Below are 21,012 nucleotides of genomic sequence, written 5' to 3'. Positions count from 1 at the left end.
GGCTAACCTACAAATTGGTTAACCAATAACTAAGAATATTAAGAGAACTCAATGATTACTACCCTTAAAATTCATGATGAAGGACAAAAATTGTATTGGTAAAAGAAAATAAGAACCCTTTTTTCGAAAAAGTAGTTATCAGTTGAATTATTAGCGTTTATTCATGAAAAATTCCACTCGACATAGGGATTTCAATGTAAACACGGGTTGAAGTGTACGCTTTTGAACAGCTGATCGGCTGTATGTTCTGGCCATGTAGATCTTTAGTAGGCACTGACAAGGCTTAAACGGTGTACACACGTACGTTTGCCTCGGGTGAGCATAGTGTATGGGCTTGCATTCGCACGTGTGGACACTGTTCGCTGAGGCATGTGGGCGAACCGGAACCCTGTCGGTATTTTGACGTGCTCAAAGGCGCCTCGGGCGAGCATTGAATGTACGTGTGGGCGCGATTTTGCCATACGGGTGAGGCAAAACGTAAACATTGAAGGCGTCATAACCTAATTCCAATGAATTAGGTTAATGAATGACAAATCAAATTGTGATCCAATAACTAATTGTAAATTGTAGGATTTTTGTAGGATATGTGGATTGTCAAATATTTAAATAGAAACATGCATGGATTTGTATCATGATTAACAAATTTAGAACTGCATAATTTAAGTGGAAAAAGCTCCTCTACAGGGTTCCTACAAGAAAGTATAGCTCAAATATTATTTTACTGTGGCTATCAAATCATATTGTGTTTGTTTCATGTTATCAATCAGAGTTGTTAATTAAAATTGTAATCTTCAATATGATATTATAAATTTTAGATAGCTAGGCTATGTATAGAGAGATTTATTCAAACTTTGAACTAGTATTCCCTTAAAGGTAAATCTTGAAGCTAATCTTTTGGAGAATCTTGTTTTGTCATGTGTATGAGCAGAGTTAGTTTAAAATGGGCAGCAATTTAGTATTTGATTCAATTTATGGCTAATTTCTTTAAAGAAGACTGTCAATTTTGTGAGACAGTGTTGAGTGCTTTGATTAGGTCATCAAAACTTCTGGAATTATTGTAGAAATTTTCTTTTTTTGAGATTCAGAATAGATATTGGAAACCAACAAATGAATCGCCTAATGCCAAGAATCTCAAAGTTAGAGCCAATCGTTCTTGTGGAGTTATTGCTTCCCTCATGATGATATCATTTTTTGTTTAGATAACTAGTTGAATTCGATTCAGTATATTAACAAGATAATGTTTTGACAACCTAATAAAGTTTGGGTTGTCAATATTATGTCATTTTATTTCAATTACAGCAATTTATTTCCTTACTTCAACCTACAATCGTTCAACCCACCAACATCGTTTGTCAAGTTTTATTTTTGATTTTATTATATAAGTCATTGAAATAAAATGATACTGCTGCAATTTGTGATAACTATCTTCAATTATGGAATGGCGCCATTGTTGTCATGTTGTGGAAAATCTACATCTACCCAGTGAACTCTAAGTAAAGTAAAGTAAAGTTAGTTTAGAGTTCACTGCATCTACCATGTCTTCGTGTCGTCTGCAAATCAGATAGCTTTTTGAATGCCGAGGCATATGTGGATCGCGTCCACAAGGACGTACAGTGAATGCTGAGGCAGGTGTGCATACGGTTGTTCGCGCGAATCTGTACGGACGTGTGTACAAGGCTTTATATTTATAGGGATTTCAATGTAAACACGGGTTGAAATGTACGCTTTTGAACAGCTGATCGGCTGTATGCTCTGGCCATGTAGATCTAGTAGGCGATGTAATAATATTATAGACGATTGACTAAAAATATCGATACTAGATTGAAGTATCGAAACATGATAGTCAATATGTCGTCTGTCGTCATCATTCATCAAGTAGTGTGTGTCTATGGAAAAATGGCGTTACCCGTCCGGCCTTTTGAAACATAAAAATTTATGAAGAAAATAAATAAGAATGAATTTTCATTTGATATAATCCTTTAATATTGCATAAAGCATAATCATAGTATATGCTATATTATTTGCGAGTCATTAATTAGTTCAATACTACAGGCATCGTCTACTGAAAATAAGGTTAGTTCATCTGAGATTTTTGAAGTGGCATTAATATTATTTAGAATCGTTTTTTGAGTTGAAATTAGGCTAGTGACACCTATTTTTTCTTTCTCTTTCATTTCATAAAAAAAATCGAGTCAATATCTTCAAAAATAGCTGAGATACAATTGCGCCATAATTAATGACAACATATACCATAGAGTTTTCAGGAGACTGTAAAGTTTTGGTCCAATTAGCGAAATAAAACACTAAACTTTTTATTGTCTGGTACATTTTGAACCTCAAAGTAGGCAGCTAACCTATCAGTGTAAGAGTCAAAGTCTTCCAAAGATTCATCAAACCTGTCAAATGGAATTCCACTTACCGCCTCTTCACGATTGTCACTGGCATTCGTATTTATTAACGTTTGAGTCAATTCACTTTGTCTAGTAACTATGATAATAAGTAAAGTCTGAATAGAAGATTCCAAACGTTCAATCTCGCTCATCTTGATGTTGTAGTATTTAGCGTATTACTGGCAAAATTCTAGCCGGTATGCTCCCCCTGTTATCTCAGTTATTATTGAAGATATCGACTCAAATTTTTTTTAAATGAAAGAGGAGGAAAAAATAAAGCGCGCTAGCCTATTTTTATATGATTTAGTTCGACTTTAATATTAGAAATAGCTGTTTCAAAACTAACCTTATTTTGAAGAAAGGACGATTCTAAATATATTATTATCTTAACTATTTTTGAAGGTATCAACTCAATTTTTTTTCTGATGAAAGAAGAAGGAAAAATAGGTGTTGCTTCTATGAATTTTATTTTGAAAGACTAATTAAAACATTAAAAGAAACAGTTTGAATTTCTGAAGTGAGACTCAACAATGAAGAATGAGGATATGTGAACAATGAAGAATGAACTGTGATTAATGAAGCCAATAGCACAGCTGACTCGTATATGGCCGAATTAAAGATTTCAAAATAAGCGATTGCTCGAATGAATATTCGCATCAATTCAACTTCTTCGAAAGTGATTGAAGAGGTAACTGCAGGCAAGCATGGACATTGGAATACAATATAATTGATTAATCGATGAATTAAATAGAAATTTGATATTATTCTGGGGATTTTTCAGTAAATTAACATTAATTTTCTAAAGCTGACCCTGAAACAGAACAGAAATTGGTAATTTTTCATAATATGTGACTAACAATTGTATCCCACAATATTGTATTGCACAATTGTATCTCAACTATTTTTGAAGATATCAATCAAATTTTTTTCAAATTGAAGAGGAAGAAAAAAATAGGTGTCGGTAATATAAATTTTATTCTAAAATACTAATTTAAACATTAAAAAAACAATTAGGTTCTGGTCAATTTATGTCAGGCTCAAGTCATTTACATTTATAGTAATTAAGATGATTGAATAGAAGAATTGAACATTGAGATAGGATTCAAGAGTTAAGATGAAGAGATTTTTCAAAAGTAGAGACTCTTAGAGTATGGAAAGAACTATAATGTTAAGAACTAGGAGTTGAAGAAGTGGCGAACAATGTACAAACCTTTACTTTTGATCACATTTTCTTATGACAATGATAAATTTCAATTGAATCAACTAGTTTTGAACTACCGCCTATACAGAGTAGCCAACATAAAATATTGCACAGAAATGAAGAAGACACTGATTCAATTTATTACCAACAACATTTATTATACATGAATATGATATGATTATTACAAACATTTGCATTATAATCTAAATTATTATCCATTGTACATTTCTACACTACAACATTCGAAAAGATCAGACATTGAATTTGAAACACAAAGTGTCGGTTGCACAACAGCCGGTTAAATTTTAACCATGATCAATTCTACGAGAACCAATCAGAGAAGCCGTCTTATCAAAAAGGCCTTCTCTGATTGGTTCTCGTGAAATTAATCACGGTTGAAATTTAACCGGCTGTTGTGCAACCGGGACAAAGACAGACACATTCATAAGGCGCTGTTCACCTTTTCTAGTATTCTCTATTCTGTATCGTATTTGATTCAACAATATAAAGATCATTGAAATAATTCTTCTGAGAGTTCTTATTCTTTCAAAAATACACAACAGAACTCTTGAATCAAGTCAAATAATTACTAAGCTGAACAAGTATGACCAAAGCTTACTGAGCCTGGGACAAGACCAAATCTCTCCTAAACTAAGCTTTTTCTAATCTGAGATTTTCCTAACCTAAGCTTTTCCTAACCTAAGCTTCACCTAACTTGAGTTTTTCCTAACCTAAAGCTTTCCCTAACCTAAGCTTTCACTAACCAAAGCTTTCCCTAACTAAAGCTTTTCCTAACATAAGCTTTACCTAACCTTAGCTTCTCCTAACCTTAGCTTCTTCTAACCTAAGCTTTCCCTAACACTTGACTTTTTCCTGACCTAAGCTTATCCTAACCTAAGCTTCTCCTAACCTTTGCTTCTCCTAACCTAAGTTTCTCCCAACTCAAAGCTTTCCCTAACCTAAGCTTTCACTAACCAAAGCTTTCCCTAACCCAAGCTTTCCTAACCAAAGCTTTTCCTAACTTTAGCTTCTCCTAACCTGAGCTTTCCCTAACATAGGCTTTCCCTAACCTTAGATTTTCCCAACCTTAGCTTTTCCTAACCAATTTTTCCCCAAAATAAGCTTTCCCCAACTTGTGCTTTTTTTAACCTAAGCATTTCCTAATCGAAGCTTTCCCCAACCAAAGCTTTTCCTAACCTAAGTTTCTCCTAACCTAAGCTTTTCCCAACCTAAGATTTTCTCAACCTAAGTGTTTCTAAGCTAAGACTTCCTAACCAAATCCTTTCTATGCAAAATCTTTCCAACCCAACCTCCCCTAACCAAAACTCTCCTAACCTAACCTTTTTCAACCCAAACCTTTGTAACCTGAGTTTTTTATTATCCCCAACCTAACAAAGCCTAACTCAAACTAACAAATGCAGTCCAGCCCAACCATTGAGCTCCCCTCTAACCAAGCATTTTCCAACCTAATATAACAAAGCCTTACCAGATAAAGACTGAGCAACCCTCAGACTTGCTCAGTCTTCATCACTTAAGGTTTGATAGTCACATCAAACTTTGGTAGGTAGGGTTTCATCAATATCGTTAGATACAGGAAAAAATGTGGTCAGCAGTAATGGTTAGCTCCATTTAAAAATATTCTCAACATTTTTCAGGCAAACAACCAGCACATTTTTGATATTTTCCAGATTTCCTATCAACTTCATCAATAGCATTAAATACAGGAGAAAATGTGGTCAGCATTAATGGTTAGCCTCTTTGATGGGATTAGAATATTTTTTTTTCAAATTTGATACATTTGAGTTCTAATTAAAATGATTTTTTCCCAAAATTGTAATTTTTTTGAAAAAATTGAAGATAGTGAAAATTATAACTGGAACCGTTTTAATCATAAGTTAGCCTGTGGTACTTTTCTGTAAGTTGTATAATTCTGAATGATTGAATAAATAAATAAAATTTAATTATTAATACCTAAATGAGACTTCACAAATTTAGTTACTTCACCCATTAGGGTTACCAATTTTTTCAAAAAAAACTATTCCAATTATTGGAAAAAATGTAGATCAAATTATAATTTAAATATATCAAATTGAAGTTTGTAAAACAATAACAATAAAAAAACAATAAAATAAATATTGAACTCTTGAATCATTAATCGAACAAGTTTAAATCGGAATCTTCCTTATCGAGCAATTTCAAAAACCGATGACAACTCTATTACGCATGCTTCAAATTTGTGACCTTTAGAGAATATAGCAGCAACTCCATAACTCTACAACTTTATGGTGCTAGTAAAACATGATAGGATTATAGGTTGGACAAAATTCAAAATTTGCTGTTAATATTAATAACATTAAATTTCATTGATTAGAATTGTTATTCAGTTACCAACACGTATTTTTTCTTCTTCTTTCATTAAAAATATTGAGTCCCATAATATCTTTAATAATAGTTGATACAAATCATTATAATTTAGAATCGTCCTTTCTTCAGAAAAAGGTTAGTTTTGAAACAGCTATTTCTAATATTAAAATTGAATCAAATGGTATAAAAATATGCTAGCGCGCTTCATTTAAAAAAAAATTTGAGTCGATATCTTCAATAATAACTGAGATAGCAGGGGGAGCACACCGGCTAGAGCTTAGCCGGGTTTTTAATAATAAATTAACTCATTGATGGGAAATTATAACACTTTATTTTTTGTTTACTCTCATCATAATAACTTCGTATTGTACATAGCCATATGAATGAAATCGTCAGCCAGTGCCTTCTTTATCGGTAATCGGAAGGTATATGACAATGGTAGAGAGCGTTTATGTTCCAAATTTCAAGACGATTTTTCGTTAACTCAAGTCGACTACCGTCATAGCCACCTCTAATACTATACCCCGGCCTACGATATTGCAACGTTGCAGCGTGGGCCTAGAATCTAATACATGATTGGTGAGAAAGATCAGCTGGTATTTTTTAAAATCTTTTTTACCAATCATGTATTAGATTCTAGGCCTACACTGCGACGTTGCAATATCGTAGGCCGGGGCCTTATATTAGAGGTGGCTATGCTACCGTCTATTATTATTACTGTTTTGTAGGGGTGAGAGTGTAAGAACGGCACAGTATGAGAGGCTACCAGCGTCACATAGCACACGAGATAGAACTGCTAGGACTATTGGCTTGAGTTAGCATTGAAACATAAATTCCATAAGCCAAGGGATCTTCTTATGCTATATTTCTCTATGGTATAATCATATGAGTAAATAAATCTTTTAAATTACTATTTGCACTTCCACAACAGTGCTTGTACAACTTCTGGACTCAATTGTTAAGTTGAAACGCGTTTCAAGGCTAGGCCCCATCCTCAGCGTGCAGACACATTAAAATCGCTCAAACTCTCACGAATTGACAAGAGAAACAATAATATGTCATCACATTGTCGAAATTCACTCCTATCTTTGAGATATAAGCAATTGAAGAAGTGATTTCTCTGCTCACAGAGTGGAGGGAAGATATTATGTTTGAGTGAATAACTCACACTGTATTGTAGCGAAACGCCTCATATTATAGCATGACACTTGTCAGGTCAACCCCTATCCATAGCCCGAATATCATCTGAATCTGAGAAATTCATGAATTAAGGGGTGAGTTCATATTAGGCGTTTTCAGAGTCAACAAGGCAGAAAGCTCTCCGATCGGCTGATTGGGTTGACGCCTGATAAAACGCCCAATATGGTCTCGCTCAAAGGCTATGCATAAGGTTGCGTGACGTTTTTGATTTGAATACTATAAAGTTACAAAAAAAACTCTTCTCAAGAATTATTATTTTTTATTCTTCAATTATTGAGATATAAGCTTTTTTTCGATTTGGATACTACCAAGAAATTAAAGACATTCTATAAATTTTCTGTTATACTTTTTGAGATATTGAGCCCCGAATTTGAAATTTTCTTAACAGATCGTTTCAAATTTGGTAACAGATGAACATTTATGAAGTTTTGAGGATTCATTCTTCACAGCTTTGATTTAAGAAGTAGCTATAATAACATTTTAGGAAGTTAAATTTCCCAATTAATAGACTACAATATTTTACAGTTATCAGTGATGATTTAGTGAACTATTTTTAATTGGTTTTCTAGAACTAAAAGAATTAATATATCTAGGTTCCTAATTTCACATTTATGAATATTCTGTACTAAAAAATGGACAAAAATTTGGAATTGATAAAAGTAACTAATATTCCAACTATTTCTATCAAAATTTGGAAAAGGAACAGTTTTGGTCTTTAAACCTGTTATTGCTCATTTCCCAATCATTCATTTCATAATGAGTTAAGAAATTATTGTATCTATAGGTGGGTACAGACTCATGTGCCATGAACACGTGCATTCCACTCTTCATCAGTTGATGCTAAGCTTAGTATAATTATAGTGGTTCCTCCACCTACTGTCTTAAGTACTTACTTCACTCCCTGGAACATAATACTAAAGTTTTACTATTTTGCTCTCGGTACTAAAAAACTGAAAAACTCCCTATGGAGGAAGAATAGCTCCATTTAAATAACATGGGAAGCATCCTTATTTTGAAAACTTACATTGGAAATAGGATAGAATGTCTAAGCTCAGATGAGGAAGCATAATAGAGTAGTCATTGTGCCAACTAAATTAAATATCACAACAAGGAATTTGATCAACTCATGAAATACATGTTCCTTTGATTCTACATACTGAATATTAGTAGACGATAAAATGTATACAATTCTTAAAATATTTTATTCTATTCAAAATACCAGCCAACAAATATTTTTCATCTGCAATTCAAATCTGAAACGCGTGATCTGGAGTCAGCCATTTTTGGTAGCCGCCCAGCTGATATAATTGTTACAACTTTTGCCGATAGATCGGCAGTGACAATCAGTAGAAGACTGGTTACTAAGTTCTAGATCTTAGGTTATGTTGTTAGGAAACATTGTCACCAATATGTAAGTTATTAAAATAATGATTTACTTGCAGTTTTTATGGAAATGTAGGTGGAGGAAGAATGCTGTCTATATCACCAATTAAAAATGCATTTTCTCTCTCAGGGAAATTGTTGCCCTCGGTTTCGCCTCGGGCATCAATCTTTCCCCTTCAGGTAGAAAAAGTGGCATTTTTCACTCTAGATATACAAATAACTATTGTATCTTACTGATTCTGTATTAATTCAGATATAATAAGCATACTAGCCGTCAGGCTCACTTCGCTCGCCATATCCGTCTAGCCAGGGGGCTCGGCCCCCTGGACCCCCGACTGGATCGTCCAAGAATGAGATCAGCAGGCTCGCTTCGCTCGCCTGCATTTTTCATTTGAGCGTTTTTATCATATGTTAGGACGATCCAGTCGGGGGTCCAGACTAAACGTCTGGCTAAACGGATATGGCGAGCGAAGCGAGCCTGACGGCTAGTATTCTCAGGAATAGCTCTGATTGAAAGTAGAAGTGCTCAATCAATTTTTCCTCGATAAATGCATTTCAATCTCCAACTTGGTGCCAACCTAACAAAGTCAACTCAACTTAATGCCAACCTTACAAAATTATTAATTTAGTTACCAGTTATCAACTGTTTTGAAGAGGTACTCTCACTAGATTATAGTTCTATATTAACATATGGTATGGACATTCTTCAATTATAATTAAGAGAATAAGAAGGATATACATGCTAAAAGACAAACTTTAAACCCTTAAAAACCACCCTTAGAGTTAAAATATTGCCAAATATTTCTTAGTGCGCCTCTAAAGGGCCAACTGAACATACCTACCAAATTTGAACATTTTTGGTCCAGTAGATTTTTAGTTCTGCGAGTGAGTGAGTGAGTGAGTCAGTCAGTCAGTCAGTCAGTCAGTCAGTGAGTGAGTGCCATTTCGCTTTTATATATATATAGATATCTGATATCTCTCATTATATCTGTACGAATACAGATATATTAATCTTAGCTTCAGCTGATGAAAAGCGAAATGCGTGTGTCTGTGGCGCATAAGTCTGTACGCACCTTATGAATGGCCCATAATCTTGGAACTAATACAATAACTGTATAACTATCATGGTATAATGGTTATTATTATTACTGTAGGAACTAACATCAAATATTCTGTTTGCAGATGTACCAAGTTTCGATATGATCAGATATCGTACGAGAGAAGCGATTACAAAACAGTTGTGAAAAAAGCAGGGATAGATGATGACAGTTATTTTGTGCTAATAACTAGAGCAGTTTGGCAGTGTAAAGAAGATGTTGCAAGAATAGCAAATTCCCAGGTACATTCTCTGCCATGCCACTTCCTCCTGTAATATTATATTAAAAAAAATGTCTAGTTTATATATTGATATCATATATAGCTCATACCAGTATATCTGATGAAATATCAACTATTTATTCTTGTTGAAAATATTATTTTATCAGTCAAAGAAATATATTTATCGATTATTTAACCCTACAGAGACACACTTACTTAATGCTAATACAGTAGACACACTGGGGTGTTAAACACCCCAATTTAATTTTGCTTGTTTCTTTCAAAAATATACAGAAAAGAGTACTTGGCCCATACTTCATCATTTCTCAATCATTTTTGTTCCAAGTGCATTTCAAATGCATTTCAGTGCATTTCATTTCAAGTTCAGTTGCGCTCGGAATGTCTGAGTGACCGGTCGTCTCTTGAGGCTCTGTTATTTTGTTCGTTAATAGTGGATGTATTACATAGTATTTGTTGAAATTGAGTGAACAGTCGTGACCATTCAAGTGCTGGCATACGTTTTTCTTTCTTGAATTGTCAAGTTTTAATAATATTCGAGTTTAAATCGATATTTATTGAACAAATCAATAGTTAATTTTGAGATCATTGGAAACGATGACAAGGTCCAAGGCTAAATCAGCTGATGGTGGGGATGGGAAGGATGGTGCTAGCGGTGGCGAGGCAGGTGGCAGCGGTGCTGGTGGTGAGGGGAGCAGTGATAAGGGTACCGGTAAGCAAACAACAACTATCAGTGCAAGTGATCAAATCGACTTCAAAGCCAATTTCGAAATGCTCTTCGACAAGCTAGATAATATAGAAAAAGAGATAAAGTCTGTTAGAACGGAGCAGAAGGACATGAATAAAAGCATTGAGTTTCTATTCGAATTAAACAAGGAAAATAAGTCAGATATTGAGAAAAACTCCGAAGACATCAATAAGTGTTTCAATCATATAGATGTGATTGAAAAAAACAACGTGTTATTGGGAAAGGACATTGAAAGACTTACCGCAGAAAACAACAATATACAACAATACTTGAGAAAAGACTGTATTGACATAATCGGCATCCCCTACGATAAAAGTGAGAATTTGACCGTAGTTCTACACAAAATATCTGATGCAATAGGATTTGAACTGAAAGAACATATGCTAGGAAACTATCACAGGAACCCCGCAAACGTTAATTCGTATCAATCACCAAGTGATCAACTCATTAAATATCCACCTATCATAGTGAAATTCTGTGGTCATTTGTATAAGGAGAAGTTTTTGAACTGTGAGAAAAACAAAGGGGATCTGACACTGTCCGAAATAGGGTGGTCGGGTAACAAATTAAAGGTATTTATCAACGAAACAATGTCCCCGTTCAATCGCACACTGTTCAGGTCTGCCAAATCTATGCAGAAGGACGGTAAATTGAAATTTGTCTGGTTCAGAAATGGGTGTATCTATGTCAGAAAGGACTTGAACTCTAGACCACAGTCTATAGTCACGATAAAGGATCTCGTTCATTAAATATAGTCCTGACTACAAAAAAAAAGTAATTAATAGGAGAGACTTTTCAAATGTATTCCTTTTCTTTAAATTTACTTTTTCATAACGCTTAGCAGCTTCTTGGAAGGTTTGTTACGATGGATACGATTTATTTTTGACGTGACAACGTCTTATAAATTGGTTTGCCGGGTGACACTTCAAGAAACTGCGTTACGTTCCCACGTTATGCACTCACAATGAGAGCGAGTAAGAGCGTTCGTTTCGGTTCACAGTCGTCTGGGAAGAGCACGAATAGGAGCAGTGGCGAGCAACCAGCAGCGACCCTAAGTGCAGGGACACACGATCCGGCGACATCGCCGTCCGGCGTTTTCGCCGGACGAAGCTTCGCCGTCCGGTTGCAAGAAGTACACAGGAAGGCATGGGACAGAACACACGACTCCGGCGACGCCGGCGACGGCGAAAACGCCGGTCCGGCGAAAAATTGATCCGGCGATATCGCCGGGTATTCTCTACTTCACCGTCCGGTTTTGCCGCCGGAAAGCAGAAGCAGGGCATTGTACTATATGGAGATGAACACACGACACGGCGAAAACGCCGGACGGCGCTGTCCCCACCCATGCCACTTCTTTATTTATTAACATTTGTAACGTTACAAATGGGTAGGGTAGGGTTACAAGGGTAGGTTACAAGGGTAGGGTTGTAAGTAGGGATGGGTATCGATACATCGATGTTCAGGTATAGCGATCTATCTCATATTCTAGGTACACCTGACAACAATTCTCCTTGTATTATGAAAAAGACCTAATTTTCAGCTTCAAGCATCATCACCAACTACATTGTCCTCACATTGATATTTTGCACAACGACATAAGTTCTTGAGATTATGTTCTATTAGAATTACCAGTAAGATACACTTCATTTCAGTATTTCCTAGTGGAGAGGCGCGCTTAAGGACACCTCAAGGATCAAAATTTCAAACACATAACTTTCGACACAATGCTCAGATTTCATCGTACTACACTTCATCCTTCTCGGTTCGTCACGACGGTCCAAAATCATGCCTAATAAGTCAAATTCGTTCGAAAAATGGAAAATTTATTGTTGAGTGTACGGTACTTAAGCCCATATTCCAATACACAGAAAATGACCAATTTCTATATTCAAAGTTGCATGTCTTGTGAAATACTTCTGATAAAATTTCAAAATCTAGTGAGAATGTGAAAATATATTGTCCCCCTCCAATAAATAATACTTTCGATTCCAAAACAATTTGGAAGTTAAGATTTTAAAAATGGTGATTTCCGGCAAAAACGCCGGACGGCAGCTTCGCCGTCTGTCGTGTGTTCTGAATGCTAATTGCCGCCGGGTCCGGCGAAAACGCCGGACGGCGATGTCGCCGGATCGTGTGTCCCTGCACGAAGCATTCACCTGGAGAGAGAGTGAAACGGAGCTGTCAACCTGCGCAGGCGCTGCAAGCAATCTCCTGCGACTGCGCCACTACTTGCACCACGAATATGAGATTCAGTGCGAGATTCTTTGTATAAATAGATGTTTTAAATATAATTCTTTGTATAAATAAATGTTTTTAATTGTTACTATTACTTCATCCTTCTTCCTACTATACGAATGAACATTAACATTAAAATTATAAAGTAAAGTCGTTGTCACGTAAAACTTTCGCCCGTATACCGACTTTACAGGCAACCAGAGTTTTTTTTCACCAATAACATAGAATGGACTCTTTCAATATTGTTATTTTTAACTTGAGTGTATTTTCAATGGACTATTTAATACTTTATTTCTATCAACAGTATGGACGATAAACTAGGCTGAATTTAGTGTGAATGGACTCAATCATAATATTATACATTCAATCTTAGTTGTATCCAGTATTTGGAGTACATAATACTTCAATTTAATAGTCTCCTCAAAGAAATAGCCTATTTTACTCACAAGTTCAAGTTGATTGACTTCTAATTAACAATATTTTTCACACTCAGTTTCAGTACTAAGATGAGATTTTTATTTCTGTTTATTTTTATTATTAATATGTTAGTAGATCATTTAGTAGAACAGTTAGTAGATATGTTAGTAGAACAAGAGATCATTTGGCTTTTGTGAACGTGACTAATGAATGCTAATCAACTGATCATCTTATTCACTTCGATCATTATTATCTTATCTCCTCCACTCTCTATTTCATTTCATCATGTATTCTCTATTTCAGTTTTTATATATTTGTGTAATGCCTCAGAACTAGGCACATCTATTCACTTCAGAATAGATGCTAAAGCTAAGAGTGTTTTAAAAAATTATTTAGTTTCTCATAGAATATTTCTTTCTCTTTCTTTAAAAAGGTTTTTTTTTGTTCTCAAAGTACTTTATCTTTTACTATTTTGTAATTAATGAATCTTGAAGGGATTGAAGATCCAATCATATACGGCAATGATAAGGAAACAATTGAAGTTAACGATTTATTTTCTTTTGACCCATGTAATTATCACGTACAGACGGGTACATAGCCAAAAACTTTGATGAGTTTCTTTATTATATAAGCAACAGTAATGTTAAATTTGATATTATAGTTTTGACAGAGACGTGGGTTCATAGTTCTTCTGCTTTCAACTTCAATATTGATGGCTATTCCGTTGTCAATCAAAACAATAGATTCACGAAATGTGATGGCCTATGTGTTTTCGTAAATAACGATATTGAATTCAATAGAATTGATATCACAATAGACTTTACAAACACAATCTGTCTGGATTTTGAATTTGATAGCAAAATGTACAAATTGTTGGCTCTTTATCGATCTCCGTCCTTAGCTGTTAATAGTTTTCTTATCAGTTTGGATTCATATCTGCAGTCTTTACGGCCAGACAGTTCCGTCATCTTGATAGGAGACATAAATATAAATATTCTCGACAATGATAATTTAAGTAATGAATATCTAGGTGTCATGCAACTGAATGGATTCAAGTCATTTATAAATAAATCCACTCGAGCTCAGAACTATAGCAGCAGCTGCATTGATCACATATTTTTCAAAACAAGATCCGTTAAAGAGAGTGATACATTTGCAACTATTATAAAATCTACTATCACTGACCACTACTGTACCTCATTCCATATAAATTGCCTTTCTAATTCTATCCAAAATTCACCTGTTAAAAATACCTTTATGAAAATAAACTACGAGACATTGAAGAATGACTTAGTGGGAGAAAATTGGAATTGTTTAAATATGATACACTCTGAGGGCATTGATAAATTGGTAGATGTTTTTATTGACAAATTAACCTATTACATAGTTAGACACACTGATATCATACACATATCACATAAGAAAAGGCCATTAAAAAAATGGATTACACAGAGTATTGTGAGTGCAATGCGCAAAAGAGATAGAATGGCCCAAAAACTGAAAAAGCAGCCTTTCAATACAGTTCTGGAAAATCATTATAAGAATTACAGAAACACCTTAAATAACATTGTTAGGAATGCAAAAATTGAATATTTTAATAATAAGTTTGAATTGAACAAAGGTAACACAAAAAAGACATGGGAAAATATTAGAGAAATTTCAGAAATAGAAAAAAACTCAAAGATAGAACCAAAAATAGATGCTGAAATATTCAATGATTATTTTGTAAATGTTGGGAAAAAATATGCAGAAGCACTAGATAACAATAGAAATACATCCCCCCTACGATCATTATCCATACCTCCTGTAAATAGTCTCTATCTACATCCAACAAATGCTGTTGAAATTTCACTCACGATAAATTCCCTAAAAAATGATGCTTCACCTGGAGAGGATAAATTCACTGGTCGCTGCCTGAAACAGATCTCCCCTTATATTGCTGGCCCACTTGAAATAATAATAAATAGATGCTTTAGTGAGGGTTACTTTCCAAAAAGTTTTAAAATAGCCAAAATGATATTAATCCATAAAATAGGCGATAAGACCAATCCAGCAAATTATAGACCAATTAGCCTACTTAGCAATTTTGCTAAAATAAAAGAAAGACTGATTAAAAAGAGATTGGTTGACTTCCTAAATAAAAATAATTTAATTGCAAAAAATCAGTATGGTTTCCAGTCTGGTAAATCAACCAAAGATGCTGTTATGGTATTGATTGATTCAGTTAACAGGAATTTCAATAAGAACATTAAAACACTGGCTGTTTTCCTAGACTTGGCCAAAGCTTTTGATACCATACCTCATTCGACATTGATAGATAAGCTCAATGGATGTGGTATCCGTGGAGTGGCAAAAAAGTTGATTACCAGCTATCTGCAGGATAGATCACAAACTATGACCTTTAACAATAAAACTGATACAAGAATTCTAACAAGTTTTGGTCTTCCTCAAGGAACGGTCTTATCGCCAATATTATTCTTGATTTATTTGAATGATCTTCTCAAATTAAATATCCCGAATTCCACCAAGATATCTTTTGCTGATGATACAGTATTGTTATTTACTGGATCATCATGGATAAAGGAACATGAAATTGATTTTTATAAATTGAATGGTTATAATGCTTACTATAAATGTAATGAAAATCACAGGGCAGGCGGAGTAATTGTTTTCATTACCAATAAATTCAAAAGTGAGTTAACTCAAGCAGATACAAGTACATTTGATGTGTTAAATATTAGTGTAGAATTAACTCCTAGGATTAAGTTTGCTCTGTTAGCTGTATATAGATTACAATCTTATAGTGTCACTGCTTTCACAAATGAATTACAAACATTCATGGAAAATATAAACGATAAAAATTTAATTATTTGTGGAGATCTGAATATATGTGTTAAGGAAGTAACTCGTGCAAATTATGAATATCTAACACTTATGGCTAGTTTTGGTCTTGAACAGCTGATAAATGCACCAACCAGAGTTAATAGAATGAGCTCCACATCAATTGATCACGTTTTCTATAGAACTCGAGATAACATGACATGTTCTGCTGGTATCGTTAAGATTGATGTGACCGACCATTACCTAATTTACTGTCTCCTGGATATAGGTGACATAATAAATCCTAGCTCCCAAAACTCTTCTACCCTAGTCAATTCTATTTCTAAATTTAGCTATGAAATTTTTTATGAACATGTGAAATGTATTGATTGGATTGATGTGTATGATACTAATGATGTGGATGTTGCTTATCAATTATTTCTCAACAAATTAATAACGGCTGCAGGAAGATCAAAGGTAGAGGCTCCCAAAAAACGCAGTTATAAACCACTACAACCGTGGATAACATATAATTTGTATCGACGCATAACTAAACGAAATCAACTATATAAAAAGACAATAAAGCATCCAAATAATAATGACCTTCTTAGTTACTATAAAGCTTACAAATCAAGTCTGGCTGCAGATTTAAAGTTTACGAAAAATTCTTACTATTATTCTTTATTTGAGAATAAAGCAAAGAACACAGCTGCACAATGGAAGTTAATAAATGATTTAACCGGTTGCCAGAAAAATAAAAATAAAGATATTGTTTTAGCCGAAGAAAATAATGTTGTATCAGATCCTTGTATAGTTGCTGATAAATTTAATAATTATTTTGTGAATATAGTAGATAAATTGAAAAATAATTCCGCTAACTGTATAACAGAACGAAATGAATATAAAAATTGGTTTCCAGAAGGAAATTATTCAAATTCTTTTTTTTTAAACCCTGTTTGTACAGATGAAATAGTTAGAGTTCTGAAAAGTTTTGATGATTGTAAGTCGTCTGGAATTGATGGAATTTCGGTGAAAGCAATAAAATTGGTCAGCGTATTAATAGCTCCCGTTTTAGCATATATAATAAATCTTAGTTTTGAGTTGGGTGTTGTCCCTGAACAATTAAAACAGGCAGTGGTCGTCCCGATATTTAAGAGGGGAGATAGCAAACAAATGGGTAATTATAGGCCAATATCTTTATTGCCTATTTTTGCTAAACTCATTGAAAAAATTTACAAAAGCAGACTGATTTTGTATTATAAGTTCACTTCTTATTTTAGTTCTAACCAGTATGGCTTTATGGAAGGTAAGAGCACTGAAGACGCGCTTTTGGCGGTTTGCAATGCATTACATGAGGGAACTAACACTAGCAATGGTGTTGCTGGATTATTTATAGATATTTGTAAGGCATTTGACTGTGTTTCTCACGAGATAATTCTGAATAAGTTGTGGTTATCAGGAGTGAGAGGTGTCACACATAAATGGTTCCAGAGTTACTTATCAAACAGGAGTCAGAGGGTTAGAATAGCTGATAAAATAAGTGAGCCTTTGGTTTTATCTTGTGGAGTCCCACAAGGCTCTGTTCTGGGTTCTATTCTTTTTTTGGTATATGTGAACGACCTCTGTAATGGAAAATTCATTGGAAAACTAACAGCATTTGCGGACGATACTGCCCTGACATATAACTTGCCCAGAGAGATTGACATTAGTCAGTGCATTTGCGATGATCTGATAAAATTGAAGTATTGGTTTGAATTAAATGACATGACTATCAGCAACAAAACAAAAGTCATATCGTTCAATTCGAGAGGGGGAGATCAGGCAATTCTTGATATATTATATAAGTGTAATGAATGTGTAGCCTCACCCATTCAGCAGTCATGTAACAGGTGCATGCAAATTGAACAGTGTGATTCTATTAAGTATCTTGGCGTTGTTATTGATAAAAATTTGAATTGGAAAGAACATATTAAAAAAATAAAAGGTGAACTAATATCTACCCTGAGAAAATTCTATTTTCTACGCTATATGTGCCCAATTAACGTCTTAAGAATGCTGTATTTTTCTCTGGTGGAGTCCAGACTTCAATACGGGCTGGTATGCTGGGGAGGTACCTATATAACTACAGTGAAACCGTTAATAATATCACAGAAAAAGCTTTTAAGAGTGATAATGCATAAAGGGAGAAGATTTCCATCTCGAACACTATTCTTGACTTTGAAAATTATGCCATTGAGACATTTATATGTTTTTAGAGTTCTCCGAATATTTTATATGAGAAGTGGTAATATTGGTGTGGAAGCGAATATCTATAGCCAATCCCTGAGAACAACGAACCGATTTAAAGTACCAAGACCTTACAAGGAGTCCTTCCGTAGATCTTTTCCATATTTGGCACCAAAACTGTTCAATTTGTTACCACCTTATTGTCTTTTATCCCACTCATTATACATATTGCAGAGAAAAGTGAAAGAGTGGCTTCAATCATTGGATAGTGTGGAGGTTATGCTTTGTTAGAAAAATATTATTATTATTATTTTACTATTTTTGTAAATGTATAAAGAATTCCTTCTTGTTTTATCGAGGTATATATTGCCTATTTATATCATTTGTAAAACTCTTGCAATATCTAATGTTAAAGTGAACAAAATAGTGCCCGCCAATCGGACCTTTTTTTTGCTTCCAAAAAATTTAAAAAATAATAATGTATGGCTGCCCCAATACAGGTTTTTTTAAAAAACAACCTCAGGAGCAGCCTATTCCACATAACCAGGATGGTATATTATGTTATTACAAATGTCTTACTATGTTTTATTATTACTTATAATTTTGTAGTTTCTATATATTTTTTGAAATAGTATGGTCTAAGTTATTATGTAGAGATGTAACTTGTATTTTGTATTTTGAACTTGTATTTTGTATTGTTTGAATTATGTGGAAATAAACTTATTTATTTATTTATTTATTTATTTACTTTGCTAATATAGTCCCATATCACTTTATAAACAATAGAATAACAAAAAAACTAAGTAGTGAAATAGAAGAGTGGGTAAAATCTAGAGTTATTTTAAGATAAGTGTATGAAATGATATTTTGTAATGACTGTAAGATCATAGTGTATAATACGTCTGTTATAGTACGTTTTTATTGATTCTCTACTATGGATATTATAGTATATATCCACTTTTAGTCTCGATTAATGTAATTTTAACTTTAGGTTGTAATTTTCAATCGCACTCACTGCTGGCGAACAAGTTCCACTTATGCCGGTAGTGCCTTTTATATAAATTTACTTATTTATAATATTACTTATAGTATCTATCATATTTTCAATGTAAGTACTGATTGTAAAATGTTATGGCAAATAAATTTCATTCACACTTGCATTCACACTTGCATACAGAAATCGAAAGTAAAGCACTGCTTATCAATATTTATACTAATTTTAGAAGTACGTATGTTCCGCCTGAGTGTGGAGCTCCTAATCTGGTTTGAACGAATGGCTTGATCATTGCCAATGACAACTTCATCAAAAACTCACGGCTCTTCATTTTATTGTTTCGAATCTCAAGTTGTAGAGAATCATAGCATTTATTCCTATCATCCCATACCACATTCATAGTGGTCAATACAATTAAGTAAATCTAAAAAAGTATTTGATAAAAGTCCTACGTGAAAGACACTCTGGGGTGTTAGACACTCCAAACGGAGAACAAGATGAGCTGGTGACCTTGTACAATGCTATTACTGACTGGAAGTGGTGGACAGCAGTTGACAATGCATCAAACCTGATTTAGAAAGGGCAAAAATTCCCATCTGTTTGATATTGTCAACTGCAGAACAGAAAAAAAATCCCTGGGGTGTGAAACACCCCAGTGTGTCTCTTCAGGGTTAATGATGAATTCTCTAGATTGAGATTGAATATTTTGTTAATCAATTAAATTTCTCCATTGTTGTAAAACGATCTGGCAACATATCGGAGGTAGAACAGGATATTTCTATCTGCTTGTCGAATGATAGACAAGGATAGCAACACCTATGTTTGCCATTATAACGTGGACCTGACTATAGCTAACTTACAAAGTATGTGCGATCACCATACCAAGGCAACCTTATCAATATTTAAATGTATTGAATATCATGAACTGAATATATTTACTCTTCTTTATTGTATGTTTCAATGAAGTAAATAGGCCTACATCCAAAAAGTGTTTTACTTCATTCACAGTATCAAGTAGTAAATTACAAGTAGCTTAGAAGTACACTTTTCCATTGCCAAATGGCCAGAACAAATGACAAACCGCAATGTGTCGGGTTGAGGTCTATTGCTAGAGTAAATACAGCCGAATAATACTAGTAGTTATGTGAACAGTAGACCTCGCGCAGTTATTAACCACAGCCTCCTCTTATGCTGTCCATCAGAGTAAATCCTGTCTGTACCGGTATGTCGTGTCCGCAAGATATCGGTGTGAAAACGGCTAATGGCTGTTGGGGTTGGTGTATCGACATCTGTTGTAAGCAAGATACTATCATCAGAAGCTAATTTCCTTCAATACGACAATATTACCGTCAAAATTAGACAATAGAATTGTTCATCATAAATCAGCTGTCAAGTGGATTATGAATTGCATGCAATGACGCATGCAATTGATGACTCAAAGAGTAACATAGCATTTTCTCCTGAACCTTCTCTGTTTTCAATTCGGGCTGAACAGTTGTCAGTATTTTTCGGACGAAATAAGCTTCTGATCATAGTACTTGTTAACAAAAGATGATTAGCATTGTCCATACACTAACCCAAACAGCCATTAGTCGTTTCACACCGATATCACGCCGACACGACAGGACAGGACAGAATTAATTATTATGATAGACAATATGGGCAGAGGAGACTGTGGTTTATAACTGCGCGAGGTCCA

The 21,012-nt window shown here is 34.3% G+C and overlaps 1 protein-coding gene across 2 annotated transcripts in view; it reads left to right on the top strand.

Moving 5' to 3' along the window:
* The window catches only part of LOC111053501, a 191,262-nt gene that overhangs the window by 102,800 nt on the left and 67,450 nt on the right, over positions 1-21,012 (top strand). For both annotated transcript variants that reach the window (XM_039435528.1, XM_039435527.1), the window contains exon 3: positions 9,721-9,877. In XM_039435528.1, the coding sequence (XP_039291462.1) occupies positions 9,721-9,877 (157 nt within the window). The remainder of the gene's footprint in view (positions 1-9,720; positions 9,878-21,012) is intronic.

Source organism: Nilaparvata lugens, chromosome 9, assembly GCF_014356525.2.
Source record: "Nilaparvata lugens isolate BPH chromosome 9, ASM1435652v1, whole genome shotgun sequence".
In the NCBI taxonomy this organism is placed as follows: Eukaryota; Metazoa; Arthropoda; class Insecta; order Hemiptera; family Delphacidae; genus Nilaparvata; species Nilaparvata lugens.
This window is presented reverse-complemented; position numbering and strand designations above follow the sequence as displayed.